Here is a 16,218-nt window from a genome sequence, read left to right on the forward strand (position 1 = left end):
TTCGAAAGCATACACATTAAACGGCTTGGGGACATTCTTCAGCTGTTCCCAGATGTGGTGGTTTGGGGTCGTCCAGCGCCCAGCGATGACATCATAGTCTCTTTGCCCCAGGTGTACCAACTTCGACAGGGAATCGTACAGCCCTCCGTGAAAGCCAATAATGACTTCAAAATCCGGATTGGTGTCCTGATAGATCTCTCCATAAGGCGTGTACAAGATTTCTTTTATCACGTGACCTCGGCTGCTGAAGATCGCCAAGGGTGTACCCGTGTTGTCACAGGCAACATAGTACTCCTCTCCGCTGCTCAACTCCATCGCAATCAAGTGGCCCTGGAGGTCGTAATAGAGGGAAGTTATTTCGGAGCTACTGTGGTTATACAAGTGAGTGACTCTCACTGGGTTGGAGAGGTCAGCGTAAAAGAACTGCAGATGTTGTCCGAGGCTCGATCTGCTGGCCACCCGCCGTCCCAACCCGTCGTAGCAATACTGGATCGTCCACCCTAAAACCCGGTTGTAAGCTTTGTTCAGCAGGCCGTTGGAGTTGTACTCAAAGATGTCATTCCCTCTTTGTTTGAGAAAACCATCTTCGTCCATCTTATACTGAATGTCCCCCAGGCGTGTGATGCGATCTCTAAGGTCATACCTCAAAGGAGTCAACCGTGCGCTGTTTCCGTGGCTGAGCAGATTGATGTTGCCATTGAGGTCATAGCTATAGCGCCACTGGGTTTTATCGTTCACAGAGACAGTCTGAAGTTGGCTGTCTGCATCGTATTCATAAAAATACCTGGTGATGTTGGCATCTACTCCGACCCGTATGTCGCATATCACCATGCGGCCCATGTTGTCGTACTGAATGGTCATCCAGTAGGCGATGGCTTTGAGGATCTCATACTGCACTTCAATCACTTGACCGTTGGCGCTAAAAATTTTGGTATGCTTCATCACGGTGGTTGTTATGACTTGGTTTAAGTCATAGTTGATGACGCTGAACTTTCCAAATTGTTCGGTTTTACCGGACACATCAACGTAGCGATATAAGTCGATGGGGAGAGGCGTTTCGTTGATCATGGCCTGCATGCTGGTTACTCGGAAGTTGTTGTAACTGTAGTCAAACCTGGCATTCACGAGGCCCTCTTCACTAAATCTGAAAATCTGGCGACCAATAAGTGGACCTACGTGGAAGACATCGAGCAAAAGTTTGAGGAAAAAGAAAATGACCGACAAACCGACCAACCAACCAACTTTTATTACGCAGCTATGCTGCAATTTTTTAAAGTCTGAGCAATTTGCTAAACAAAAGTAAATCACAATTAACAGTATCTACAGGGAGGGCAGGAAGAACAGTGACAGGGCACATGGTGACATAGCTAGGGTGTGGCAAGTCTGAATACCTGCCCTGGGCGCCCCTTGAAGGTGGGCACCAATGACCAGAAGGAATGGGGGGCAGCCAGATCATGAAGCCGCCGCCTTGTGTTTTAGTGGCTTTGTGTTCTGGCTGTCCCTTCTGTTCAGGGGCACTCCCCCTCGAAGGGAGGGCCCCCACAGAAAAGGGAGCCAGATCGTGAAGGGGCCACCATCAGCGCCTCCTCCTTCTCCAGGACAACCTGGAAGTGACATCATGATATCACGTGACACTGTGCTGTCATCATGTCTCTGCCCTGGGTGCGGGGCTGTTAGGTTCGCCACTGAACTTCATCACCTTGCTCATGGGAAATACCTCCTAATTCTAATCTTTGCCTTGCTTCCTGCTGCCTCCTCCAGACTAGAAAGATTAGCAATGTCAATTTCTTTCTTTTTTTAACCCATTTTTGCCCAGCCCACAGGCATACACATTTGGTACCTGTCGCTTATATGCAATGTTAGGCAGAAATGGCTTAAACGTACAATTTTATTATCGTTTTTAAAGAAAGGCTGCAAACCTCAAGGATCAAATTCTACATTCGAGCAATTCACTGATGAGGACATGCCACAGATGCAGGATTCAACACCCAGTCCAACGTGGAACTGTAGTTTTTAATCTGAACCCACCTGTCTGCCTGTACCTGATGGTACATATGAATCCATCGTGCATCAGGTGTATTGTTTTAATGACGCCCGATGATTCTTCATAAGTAAAGGAGACCTGCGTGGTATCGTAAAGGATGTCCGACAGCCTGGATTGCTTGGTATACTTGTACAGAACCCTGCGTCCCGTCCCTGGGTACAGGGTTTGCAGGAGCCGTCCATCTCTGGTGAAATCCTGGATGAGCGACGAGCTGCTGTCTGGCGGGGAGTAGAGGTTACGGTAGTACCCAACCGAAAGCATGGTCTGAAAACTGTGGCGCACCATACTGGGCATGGTGATAGACAGCAGGTAGTCGGACTGGTCGTACTCAAAGATGTACCGGCGTTGGCTGTGTAGGAGAAGCATCACAGACTGGAAGGAAAACCCAGAAACAAAAGGAATGATGGCATGCAAAAAACATTACTCCCCCGCCCCCCAAAAAAGGAGAGTGTCCCCAACACAAAATGTCACTATTTGCTGTTGTGGCCAAACTGGGGCTCACGAGCCACATGTGGCTCTCTGACATATGCCTAAACTATAACTAAACTATGTCCCCTGGGGGCTGGGGGATAGGAATAGGCCCTCAGTTTGGCTGTACTTATCGTAAGAGGTGACTAAACAGCCACTGGGTAGATGGGACTCGTCAGCCTGGGAAGGCAGCTCATCTGAGAGAAGGAAAACTCTGATCCCAAACCTCCACTGCCTTGTGGCTACATCCAGTTATGGAAAAGGCTTCAGGAGTCAACCTCAAGGCAAAATCTGGAGCCGGAGTCCCTGAGGCAGCTCATGGCTGAACACAGTCACGTTCTGGCAACTCCTGCGACGCTGCTGGAACCAACCATATTGGCCTCTGCCTTTCTGTTGGACCATTTCAGCGATGTGGAGAGGGGGGATTTGCTGCATGGGTAACAGCCTATCCTCCATACCTACTTTACCCAGGCTTTGCGCACTGGAGAGGACACTGTTCCAGAACCACCATTCAGAGCGCGATACCATAGTCTTCCGAAGGATGCCAACAATGGCCTCAGTAATGGATGAGAGGGTGGGGAGGGGGAAGGAGCATCCCATCTTTCCTCTTCCCCCCACATTTGACAGGTCTCTAATAATCACCGAACCCAAGAGTCATCTTAAGGCTGCTGCATGATAAGTATTCACGGTACTCATCAAAGGTTCCCAAAGGAGTTTCTGTCAAATGGAAAACAGGTTCCCTAAAGCATTTTCCCTACAAATCATTGATGTCTTTAGGTCTTAAACCTAAGTCTGTTAATTAAGCAGGGAAATATTGACCATTTGCCATGGTTGTGGTGGGGGGAGAGAGGGTCTGTTAATAGCACTGCTAAATAAGAAGGCATAGGGCAAAATTAGACATGATTGTGGCAGTAACAAGAACTGCCCTAAACTTGTAGAGAGAAAGGTGGAGCCAATCAGTGGGAGCCAGAGCCGGAGTCCCTGAGGCAGTTCATGGCTGAACACAGTCACGTTCTGGCAACTTCTGCGACGCCGCTGGAACCAACCGTATTGGCTTCTGCCTTTCCATTGGACCATTTCAGTGACGTGGGGAGGGGGATTTGCTGCATGGGTAACAGCCTATCCTCCATATCTACTTGAAGGCTTCGCGCACTGGAGAGAACACTCTGTTCCAGAACACTATTCAGAGCGCGATACCAGAGTCTTCTGAGACTGAAGGATGCCAACAAGTATGTCTAAACTGAGAGTCCCCTGGATCAAAACATGTTTAATGTTCGTGGCGAGTAAAAATATTTAAGAATTTAAATTCTTCTTTAAAATTGTGGCTCTCAGATATCTGAAGTTTATCCTAAGCAACTCTTAACATTAAGCAAGTTTGGCCACGCCTGCTGGATGCACATCTTCCTGGGATTAAGTCCTACTGGACTCGGAGAGCATGCTCAGGTTCACACTGTTAGACTGGGTGGGAATAGCCAGCCTTAAATGCTTTCACCCTCTTTCTCTTTGCTTCACAACTTCCCAGTTTGTTCTTTCTCTTTTTTATGTGTCTACAACCTGTCCTCCTTTCTCACTCAACTGCCAGTTAGGCTGAAAGGTCTTTCTCTTGCCCAGCCCTGCCTACCCCTTAATCCCCAGCAAGAAGAATGATGTTGTCCTAGAAATCTTCCCTTTAGAGTTCCCAGAAAACAAAGTGTGGGGCTTTTGTGCTCTCTCTCTCTCTCTGTTTAAATTTCAAATGTATGCAAACATTAAACCCTGCAAAGTGAGTCAGTAGTTATCCCCAAACTGCAGACTGGGAAAACTGAGGCTGGGTGAGAGCAAGCCGAAGGCTTCAGATGCAAAGCTAGCATCAGCTTTTACTTCTGGAATAAAGCATGTACTGTAAACATAAATATGATGCTTAGTTTTTCCAAGAAGAATCGTGCTTACTCCAGGCTTTGCTTATCTAATTTAGTCTTACCCATAACTAATATTTACACTCAAGTACACCTGCAGTTACTGAAAGATTACTTTGCAAAAAGGTCACAGCAGATATTCCGTATGATATTCATTTCTTTAAATATTCCTTGGGATTTATGGTAAGCTGTCAGTTTTATAAGGGGCAAAGTCTCCCAACCTTTCCCCATCAGCAGATCTTCCTTGAACTTTCCAATGGTCCTAGCAGTGACTAAAGAACTTAAGACAATGTCACAATATGCAGCCGGAACAATGCCATGAATAAAAACATATTGTTACCCTGCACATGCCCAATCTCGTCTGATCTTGGAAGCTAAGCAGGGTCAGGCCTGGTTAGTACTTGGATGGGAGACTGCCTAGGAATACTGGGTGCTGTAGGCTTATACCATAGTCTTTCGAGACTGAAGGTTGCCAACCATGGAGCCATGGAAGCCATTGTCCATTGGAAGATATCACATGAATAGCCATCACCCAGAATGTCTGTGCTCTAGATTTCTAAAGTACATTTTAATTTACATTTTTTTTTTTTGCATGCTTGCTTGGTAATAGGCTGAGCTTTTGGAGATAGAATGGGTTAAAAAAATCCATTTTTAAAAAAAACCACATTGAGTCTCAAATTGGGAGAAGCAGGAGGTAAGAGAGGTGAGCGGCTCATTAAGATCTGCTTTCCAATGCTGCTCTTCCTGAAGCCAGTAATGAACTGACAGTCTAGTGCCTGCCAGCAGTTACTGACACCAGTTCTGATCCAAGTCCCACCAAAAGAATTTCCTGGTGGATTTAAATGGGCTTTCGGTGACACGCCTAGTAATGACTGGAGGGTGCCGTGTGGCATTTCGTATCCATCTCTTCACTCTCCAGGTCACCCCTTCAGCCTGCACTTAAAAACTCCTTTTTGTCACTTCACATCCCCGCTGTTAATGCTCAATTTTGCGATTCTTCAGGAGATTTTGTGCGCATTAACTTTTTACAGTCTGACAGGTCTTCTCTTGAAGAAATGGGACGTGCCTGTTAATGTGAAGCCACAGCCTGACACAGCGAGAGTTCAGCAGAAACTTTGCTTCAGTATTTTTAACTAGCGAAACTAGGTCAACTGCTTCACTTATAGCCAGACCCTATGTAGGGCCTACAGCAGGGGATCTCACAATCTGCTGCTGTAAGTCCTGTTATGACAGCAGGAAAAGCACACCACCATTATGTGCCCCGGAGCTGCTAGTGCAAGCAGCCAAAGGCTCCACATGCCCACCAGTGGGTCCCAGGTGCCCCACCAGAGCAGACACAGTGGCAGCGGGGGCAGTTCATGGATGGTTCAAGGGAGGAGCGGGGTGGACAAGGGGCAGCACAGGGTCGGTGGATCTCGTGTCACTAGAGCACACCAAGATTCTATTCCCACTACAACATATTGTATTCCCTAAATAACCGATGTAGGTCCAAGAAGACCCACTGATGACCAGGGGACTTGTGGTGAGATAGGTAAGAAATATTTTTACTTACCTCTCCCAGGCCATATTGTTGCCCTCCCTTCCACTATAGCATGCAGCTCAGCAACATAATGTGAACTGCTATGGGATAGGACTGGGCCATTAAATGCATATGTGGTATCATTAAAGAGGCCAGGGCAGGAGATCAGGAACGAGCCAAGAGTCAGAATCAGAAAGGAGAAACAAGTTGAGGAACATACCTGGTGTCAAACAAGAAGATTTTTATAGTCCTTCCTGTTCAGAGAAGCCCAATCACCACCATTTAAGAATTTAAATGCTTCTTATATATTGTGGCTCTCAAACATCTGAATTTTATTGTATGTGGTTCTTACTTTAAGCAGGTTTGGCCACCTCTGTTCTAGAAGACCTATCTCATCAATGGGTCTGATTCACTTGGCTCTATCATACAATCTCTTCAACTTCAATCAAGAGTCCATACCTTTTCCAAGTACGTATAGCTCCATATTTTGCCGTCTGCCCATGTTCTGGAAACGATCCTGCCGCCGGGGTCATACTCCATTTTCTCAGTCCATGTTCCTCTCTGGATATAGGTGACTAGCCCAGAATGTGAGTAAGTGATGTTGACTTCGTTGTATTTGCTGATGGGGGACCAGAGAATTGGACGGCCTGCCTGGTCGTAGAGAATTCGAAGAGTGAACTTCCGATGGTCGTCATAGATCTTTCCTGTTCTGGTGATGTGGTCAAAATCAATCGATAGCAGGTTTCTGTTATGGGCCTAAAGGTGAATATAGCAAGAAAAAGAAAGAATGAATTGTAGTGAGAAATATATGGAGCTAAAGTGGTTCTACAGAAGAAGCTGTTGGCTGCTGTTGACAATGGTCTGGTGAGTCGCAACAAGAGGGAAGGCCTTCCTGGGGCACGTCTGCCTATAACAGTTAGACCTCTGTATTCGAGGTTTGGCACCTGAAGATATCTGACAGCATAGGGGGCTGACCTGTACTGGAGGGCCACACATTACCTCCTGGATGTAATTGGACATGTTTTGAAGTTGCCTTCCCAGGCCTCGGAAAGCCTTCTGGAGGTGACGGGTTGCATCTGGAGGTCCTATGAGGGCCCCACTGCAGATTCCATTATCCACGGATATAAGTATCCACGGGGACTTGGGGAATGGATCCTCCGCGGACACAGAGGGCCGACTATCTAGCCAGTGACTTTATAATTCACTTGCTGCTTTCAGTTCAAACCACGTTTGGATTGAGAACTCCTCCAAGATAGAATTTAAATGTACTTTAGCAACAAAGGAAGTATCTATACGGACACGATCCCCATGCCACTCCATTGACGCTGGGAGGACACCCTGTTAAAGCATTTCTAGGCTTCAACACACTTGCTTCTTCAGATGTTTGGAAGTTCTGTAGATATGCCAGCGATTGAACCAGGCAAGGCTAGCTCTCTACCACGAGCGACGATCACTTCCACTGTCCATAATATTAATACGTCTTCTTAAGCGCACAGTTAAGTCCTTAAGTCCCATTGATTTTAATGGAACTTTTAGACAAGTTCAGTGTTATTCTCAAGAGTGTGCCTACAATGCTTAATATCTGTAATTACTACCCCAAGCTGTGATTTCACACATGGTAGAATGATTTCTTCCCTATATTTAGACGCAATGTGAAAGCTGAAAAGCAGGTGTTCTTCTTTCAGCTACCCCTGTTGCATTTTTAGGTATCTATAGTACCATTTAATACTGAGCCCTTACAATAATAACTGTTTCACCACGGGCCCCCCACCTCAGCTCCATACATTCTCCCAGGATTGCAGCAACTTCTAATGACAGTTCAATTGATGCGCTTCCCCCCCTTTTAACTCCCATCTAAAGCCAAATTGGATCTGCGTGTTTAAGAAATTACTCTTTAGCCATTTAACACACCAGAATTTTGTAAAGCTAGGGCATTCACAGAAACTATCTCCCCACCAGGTGTGTGGGAAATATCATTGCTTAGACCAGTGGAACAAAATGTCTTTGCTTAGACCAGATGCTCATTGGAGACTGGGGGTTCCCTGAGGGCCAGATTGGGAGTTCTCAAGGGCTGCAAGTGGCCCCAGGGCCTGGGTTTGGGCAGCCCTGGCTTAGACAGACAGACAGACAGACAGACAGACAGACAGACAGAGACTTTATTACGGTTAAAGATAAGCCCCCAAATAAAATCAGCTAAGATAGTTTTAGCGTCTATGACTTTTTTCTGTGACATCTTTTTGCTTATGTGAACGTAAGATGAGCCCTGCCAAAGGCCCATCTAGTTCAGCACTCTGTTTCCCACAATGGGTGCCTCTGGGAATCCCACAAGCAAGAGAAAAAGGCATGGAGGGAAGGAGACTCAACTGTAAACCTGCACATGCCCAATCTCGTCTGATCTCGGAAGCTAAGCAGGGTCAGGCCTGGTTAATACTTAGATGGGAGACCGCCTGGGAATACCGGGTGCTGTAGGCTTATACCATGAGCTCGGAAGCTAAGCAGGGTCAGGCCTGGTTAATACTTAGATGGGAGACCGCCTGGGAATACCGGGTGCTGTAGGCTGATACCATGAGCTCGGAAGCTAAGCAGGATCAGGCCTGGTTAGTATTTGGATGGGAGACCGCCTGGGAATACCGGGTGCTGTAGGCTTATACCATAGTCTTTCGAGACAGAAGGTTGCCAACCATTTGTGGAAGAAATCAAGCACAGATTATATACTTCACAGGCTATAAAACACCCAGTTTTAAATTTCCACACATTTCCCCAAAATTAGTTAGTCTAAAATGGCTTTCTCTCTTCTTCCATGACCTCTGAGCATTACCATAGGTTTCGGTTTGCAGGAATCAAACAAAGCAGAACCTATAACCAAGTAACCCTCCCAGTATAGTGGAAACTATGCACATTTTATATCCGTGACTTCATATTCCTGCAGTCCCCAAAGATTGCGCTCCACTGGGACCAGACACCTTCCTCTTCAAGCCAAACAAGGAAGTGAGCTCAGCAAAGGAAGGGAGATGATAGTCCCTCCACCCTGCCACCCCAAACGTTACTTCTGAATTGGGAGGGGGTATTCCTTGTCCCCTCCTCAGGGCCCAGAGATGATGTTCCCTTTGGGAAAAGAATGGGTAGGACTGGATTCAATAAAGCCGGCCTGTGCTAGCCCCTTACTTTTGGTATCCCCAATTCTGACCACAGCTATTCCTGGAGATGTTTTCCTAACCTGATGTCATGTTGAAACATCCTGGAGGCCCTCTTGGAATATCCAGGATTCAAGTCAGACGCCACCTGGAGAATGAAGCAAATCCTTGGAGACTCCAGGCCACTCTTGGAGGGTTGGCAGGCAACCCTACCTGTTTTGCAGGAAGTAATGGCCTCATTGGCCAATGGCCTACACCCTGGGGGCTGGGGGATAAGAATAGGCCCTCGGTTTGGCTGTACTTGTCGTAAGAGGCGATTAAACAGCCACCGGGTAGATGGGACTCATCAGCCTGGGAAGGCAGCTCATCTGAGAGAAGGAAAACTCTGATCCCAAACCTCCACTGCCTTGTGGCTACATCCAGTTATGGAAAAGGCTTCAGGAGTCAACCTCGAGGCAAAATCCAGAGCCGGAGTCCCTGAGGCAGTTCGTGGCTGAACACAGTCACGTTCTGGCAACTCCTGCGACGCTGCTGGAACCAACCGTATTGGCCTCTGCCTTTCCATTGGACCATTTCAGCGACGTGGAGAGGGGGGATTTGCTGCATATCTACTTTACCCAGGCTTCACGCACTGGAGAGGACACTCTGTTCCAGAACCACCATTCAGAGCGCGATACCATAGTCTTCTGAGACTGAAGGATGCCAACAATGGCCTCAGTAATGGATGAGAGGGTGGGGAGGGGGAAGGGCTGAGAAAAGGACAGGAGCATCCCATCTTCCCCCTTCCCCCCACATTTGACTGGTCTCTAATAATCACCACACCCAAGAGTCATCTTAAGGCTGCTGCATGATGAGTATTCACGGTACTCATCAAAGGTTCCCAAAAGAATTTCTGTCAAACGGAAAACAGATTTCCTAAAGCATTTTTCCTACAAATCATTGATGTCTTTAGGTCTTAAACCTAAGTCTGTTAATTAAGCAGGGAAATATTGACCATTTGCCATGGTGGTGGGGGAGGGAGAGAGGGTCTGTTAATAGCACTGCTAATTAAGAAGGCATAGGACGAAATTAGACACGATTGTGGCAGTAACAAGAACTGCCCTAATCTTGTAGAGTGAAAGGTGGAGCCAATCAGTGGGGGCATCCCCTAGTTCTTCAGTGACACTGCAGACTATCAGGGATGCGTCCATTTGTATAAGGGGAGTGCTGGGCACAGAGTTGGTCCAAGCCTCTCAGACGGCTCAGGCCATCACTGACGTGGGCAAGGATGTCACACTCATTTCATACACAGGGCCAAAGTTAGCATTCATGATGCCTGCTGAGGACCGGTCGTGACGCCAATAAGCAGGACGTGACGTCATTAAGCAGGAAGTGACATCATTAAGCAGACGATGGCCAGAAATAAGCACTTTATTTTCAGGTAGGAACTCATTAGATGCAAATGATAGAAGCAAAAACAAGCAAACCTTGTTCATATTTTCAAGGTGTGAGAGAGCCCAAAGATCAAGGTGGGAGAGCCCGATTATAACAGGGGGCAGATAAATTGCTTCTGGGGGCTGCATTGGTCTGAGGCCTTATGTTTGACATCCCTGGGCTAGGGAGTGCATGTCAGGGGACTGGACTGGACGGTGAGTCCCCTAATGAACATGCATCCCCAAGCCAGTGCCCCGGATCTACAACCTGATACCATTTCTGGGGTCTGACATCCCCTGTTAACTGGGCAAACATAAGAACATAAGAACAGCCCCACTGGATCAGGCCATAGGCCCATCTAGTCCAGCTTCCTGGATCTCACAGCAGCCCACCAAATGCCCCAGGGAGCACACCAGATAACAAGAGACCTGCAAGGCTTCCTGGGAATTGTAGTTAAGAACATAAGAACTGCCCCACTGGATCAGGCCATAGGCCCATCTAGTCCAGCTTCCTGTATCTCACAGCGGCACACCAAATGCCCCAAGGAGCACACCAGATAACAAGAGACCTGTAAGGCTTCCTGGGAATTGTAGTTAAGAACATAAGAACTGCCCCACTGGATCAGGTCATAGGCCCATCTAGTCCAGCTTCCTGTATCTCACAGCAGCCCACCAAATGCCCCAGGGAGCACACCAGATAACAAGAGACCTGCAAGGCTTCCTGGGAATTGTAGTTAAGAACATAAGAACTGCCCCACTGGATCAGGCCATAGGCCCATCTAGTCCAGCTTCCTGTATCTCACAGCGGCCCACCAAATGCCCCAGGGAGCACACCAGATAACAAGAGACCTCATCCTGCTGCCCTTCCCTGCATCTGGCATTCTGACATAGCCCATTTCTAAAATCAGGAGGTTGTGCATACACATCATGGCTTGTACTCCGTAATGGATTTTTCCTCCAGAAACTTGTCCAATCCTCTTTTAAAGATGTCCAGGCCGAATGCCGTCACCACATCCTGTGGCAATGAGTTCCACAGACCGACCACATGCTGAGTAAAGAAATATTTTCTTTTGTCTGTTCTAACTCTCCCAACACTCAATTTGAATGGATGTCCCCTGGTTCTGGTGTTATGTGAGATTGTAAAGAGCATCTCCCTATCCACTCTGTCCATCCCCTGCATAATTTTGTATGTCTCAATCATGTCCCCCCTCAGGCGCCTCTTTTCTAGGCTGAAGAGGCCCAAACGCCGTAGCCTTTCCTCATAAGGAAGGTGCCCCAGCCCCGTAATCATCTTAGTCGCTCTCTTTTGCACCTTTTCCATTTCCACTATGTCTTTTTTGAGATGTGGCATCTAAAAGAGGCATCTTTTAAAGTGCTATTTAGCAGTGGGACAGCATTAATCCCTATTCACAGCATCCCTACCAGTGGCTGTTTCTTGATGTGTCTCTTTAAAGATGGCAAGCCCTTTGGAACAGGGAACAGTTGACTGGATTCCTTTTTCTGTTTTATCTTGTTTTGTTGAAAGGTGGAATACAAATTAATTATCATTCATCCATTCATTCTGGCCCCAAATTGTTTAGGGCAGTGTTTCTCAAGCTGTGGATCAGGACCCACTAGGTGAGTCATGAGCCCATTTCAGGTGGGTCCCCATTCTTTAAGAATGGGGGAAGGGAATTTTTTTAACCAGATCAGTAACTGCTTGGGAGCCTTACGAGGGCTCTCCTTTATTTTAAATAAATTTTTAAACCTATACTTACTGTAAACTTTTAATTTTCTTAATTTGATTTTGTTGTATGTATGGGGGGTGTAAAAATTTTTTCCTGCTTGATGATGTCACTTCCAGCTATGACATCACTTCCAGGTTAATGATACCACTTCTGGTGGGTCCCAACAAATTGTCATTCTTAAAAGTGGGCCCTGGTGCTAAAGGTTTGAGAACCACTGGTTTAGGGGGCTTTAACAGACATTTTAGGGCTGGAAATGAATAGGCAGACAAAGCAGATGAAACTGTATTGGACCAGTAGTAGTAATTGTAGTAGTGCTGGTGGTAGTAGAAGTAGTAGTAGTGGTGGTGGTGATAGTAACAACAACAACAGTAAAATCAACACCATTATAGAAGTCGCTGCTTTTCAAAGATAGATTGCCCTTCATGGAAGAGGAACAACTTACCCGCAACCTCCTCTCAAATGCCGAGATGTTGCCTTTGGTCTGCTCCTTCCTTTGCCGCCATTCAATCAGATTGGAGTTGTGTTCTCCGGGAAGGGAGATGTTGCATTTTCCTAACGTGGGGTTGGCAACACCTGCTACGATGTGAGGCTCAGTGTTCAGCGTGATCTCCATTCCGCTGGCAAAGGTGACTCTCAGCGACCCATCTGGACTGACCCGGTAGAGATTTTGAGTGTTGTCTGTTTGTTAGTAACAAATAAGGAAGGGGATGTGTGTGAGAGGGTTTCAGTTCTCCAGCTTTAGAAAGCAAATGTTTGGTGTGCAAAGGTTATCTTTATTCATAGTTCAGACAGCTATAGGCGCTGATGACCCGGGACCTTTTCTCCTAATGTGAAATCCACAGGCCTTTGTTGCACACTGGTGCACTGTTATCACACCCAGAACACAGTATTTACGTATCAGAGATAACCAAAACCTGACATTAAGTTGCTCTGCTTCCAGGGATCATTCAAAAGGTTAACTCTTCAATGAGCCTTTTGAATCCTTTTCCCCCTTTTTGGTTTCTTACGTTTATGGCTTTTGGCGCGTTGCTCCGACAACCATGTTGGCTAATACTGCAGAAATCTATTGCCCGGAGGAATTTAATGCGCCGTGGAGGTCAAAACTGGTGGGTGGTTTAATTAAATAGCTGAAATGCAGCTGTGGATATTGTACTAACATTATGACTGAGGGCTATTTATAAGACGGAGAAAAATTACCAGCTCTGAAAGGAAACAGCCCTGATGTGTGGAAGAGGTATGGCAAAAATGTATTCGGAGACATTAATTAAAGCATTTACGGTACACCCATCAACGTACGTAGAATGCACAAAAGAGAACAGATTCCGGCAAGGGAACCTTACAAACTATTTGGTGTTCATTTATTTAAAATACAGTTGTATCTCAGTATCTGTGTGTGTGTGGGGGGGGGTTCCCTGATTCCCGCCCCCCGTGGATACTGAAACTCATGCACAATAGAATTTGAGGGTGGGGGTCTAATAGGACTTCCAGATGTGACCAGATGCACCTTCCTGTCAGGTCTAGAGGTATTCTGAGGACCAGAGAGGCCGCACATGACCGATCTCAGAAAGCATTCTGGATGTGACTGGAAGGTGTTTCTGGTCATGTCTGGGGGGTCAGGTGAGGACCTCCAGTGTGGATTTGGAAACCAAACTGAGGGCGCAATCCTAATCCCTTATGTCAGTGCTTTCCAGCACTGGCATAGCGGTGCCAATGGAGCATGTGCTGCATCCTGCAGTTGGGTTCACTCACAGAGGCTTCCTCAAAGTCAGGGAAAGTTTGTTCCCTTACCTCAGAGCGGCATTGTCCTTAAGTCAGTGCTGGAAAGCACTGACATAAGGGGTTAGGATTGCGCCCTGAGTCAGATCCACGAGTATCATACAGAATGGCTGGAAACAGAAAGCCAGATAAGGCGGGGCTTTCTCTGAACCAGCAAAGTGATTCTTTTGTTCTTATAAGCCCGCCGCGTCATACTTGGCAACAGCAACGGAGCTGGCCCACGGCGTTACGCTGGCACATCATCCAGGTCAGCTGGCAAGGCCAGACGTACAGATGCCCAAACAAATAATTACAGTAATTGCCATTTAGGTCTCTTGTGCTCAGAGTGGGTCACAATTATTTTACAGAAAAGAAATGGAGCCAAATCCCTCAAGGGATCACAGTCCACGTGAAACAGGCAAAAGGTCTCCAGGAACAAGAGATGGCTGAATGTCAACAATGTAAATGTTAGAAACAGAATGAGCGACTTTTTTCTGCTGGGGAAAAAATATATATATATTCTGGACATGATCCTGTCTCCTGTTACATCCCCTCTGCCATCACCTCCCTTGTATGCTACTCCATATCTAAGAATAATACTTAGCATTAATACAGGAATTTCTGAGCGTGCATAACACTCTGCATGTACGATCTTGATGTTGTCTTTACAACAACCACGTAAGTGCCCAATCCTATCCAATTTTCTAGTGCCGGTGCAGCTGTACCAAGGGGGTGTGCACTGCATCCTGTGGTGGTGGGGGGCAGTCACAGAGGCCTCCTCAATGTGTGGGAACATTTGTTTCTTTACCTTGGAGCTGCAATACAGCTGCACCGGTGCTGGAAAGTTGGATAGGATTGGGCCCTAAAACAAGTAAGGATTATTGTGCCCATACTGCAGATTGGGAAGACTGAGGGCCCAATCCTATCCAACTTTCCAGCACCAATGTAGCTGCAATGCAGCGCCAAGGTAAGGAAACAAATGTACCCTTACCTTGAGGAGGCCTCTGTGACTGCCTTCCCACCACAGGATGCAATGCATGAAAACTGGATAGGATTGGGCCCTCAGGCTGCAATCCTAGTCACACTGACCTGAGAGTAAATCCCATTAAGTCCCAGAGCTGTGATTTTTCAGTGATAACAAAATAAAAACACATAACACCATTTCCTGCACTTCTCGTTTGGGAGAAGGGGGCACTTACACAAGAAGTTGTGGCTCCTGCAATACTTACCTCACCACCCTTCCTGTATCTATGCTATTGCAACAAAACAGAGTTTAGTAGGTAGTAGGATATGAAGCAGAGCTTTATGTGATGGGCACAATGCGTGAGCAGGTTCACATGGGAGGAGAAAGTCCCTTGGGGACCCGAGTTCTAAGATATACAGTGGTGCCTCGCATAACGAAAGCCCCGCGCACCAAAAAACCCGCATAACGAAAGCGTTTTTGCAATTTTGTCCGGTGACTCGCAAGACGAATTTTCTATGGCCGTGCTTCGCATAACGAATTTTTTGTATGACCGTGCTTCGCATAACAAATTTTTAAAATTAAAAAATTGAAGTTTTGTGCTTGAAATTTTTGAAATCCTCAGTACAGTATGTATGCCTTTAAAGAGCACTTAATAAACACTTTGTAAACCAAATTTGACTTTGTTCTGACTTTTCTTGCCCATAGGAACGCATTAATTAAATTTCAATGCATTCCTATGGGAAAACGCGATTCGCATAACGAAAAATTCGCATAACGAAAGGACTTGCGGAACGGATTAATTTCGTTATGCGAGGCACCACTGTAAAGGTAATAGCCGGTACTTTGATTGGCTTGGAAGTGTATGGGAAGCAATTGCATCTGCAAGAACTCTGGTGCAATGTGACCAATAAGCACCAAAACACATCCTGGGCCACCACTTTCTGCAACAGTGGAAGTTTCTGGACAGTCTCCAGGGGCAGCCCCAAGTAGGGCATGTCACAGTAGCTTGGACGAGATCAGCCAGATCTGCTTTCCTCAGTGCATTTTTTTCCAGACAAAGGCTCAATATTACCATTCAGTATTTGGTATGATATCTGGGCCTTGCACTTGGCCACAGCAGTTACAATGCAAGCAGTCCTCTTCAGGATAGGATGTGACAACTGTTCTGTCAAAGTGGTTGCAACTGGTGGCATTTCAACAGACTTGCAAACGGTTCAAGGTTGCTAAACTTATCATTATGTCCACCAAACTGCTTGGGGCAGATGTGAGGCTAATGTGCCTGTAATTTTCTAAATCCCCT

General features: G+C 46.6%; 1 protein-coding gene across 2 annotated transcripts in view; it reads right to left on the reverse strand.

Moving 5' to 3' along the window:
• Positions 1–16,218, reverse strand: part of TENM1 (teneurin transmembrane protein 1) — a 277,961-nt gene that overhangs the window by 11,227 nt on the left and 250,516 nt on the right. For both annotated transcript variants that reach the window (XM_066640043.1, XM_066640042.1), the window contains 4 exons: positions 12,642–12,877; positions 6,386–6,682; positions 2,029–2,416; positions 1–1,172 (listed from right to left, as the gene is read on the reverse strand). The exon at positions 1–1,172 is cut by the window's left edge and continues 49 nt beyond it. In XM_066640043.1, the coding sequence (XP_066496140.1) occupies positions 1–1,172; positions 2,029–2,416; positions 6,386–6,682; positions 12,642–12,877 (2,093 nt within the window). The remainder of the gene's footprint in view (positions 1,173–2,028; positions 2,417–6,385; positions 6,683–12,641; positions 12,878–16,218) is intronic.

The sequence above is a fragment of the Tiliqua scincoides genome, chromosome 12 (genome assembly GCF_035046505.1).
Source record: "Tiliqua scincoides isolate rTilSci1 chromosome 12, rTilSci1.hap2, whole genome shotgun sequence".
In the NCBI taxonomy this organism is placed as follows: domain Eukaryota; kingdom Metazoa; phylum Chordata; class Lepidosauria; order Squamata; family Scincidae; genus Tiliqua; species Tiliqua scincoides.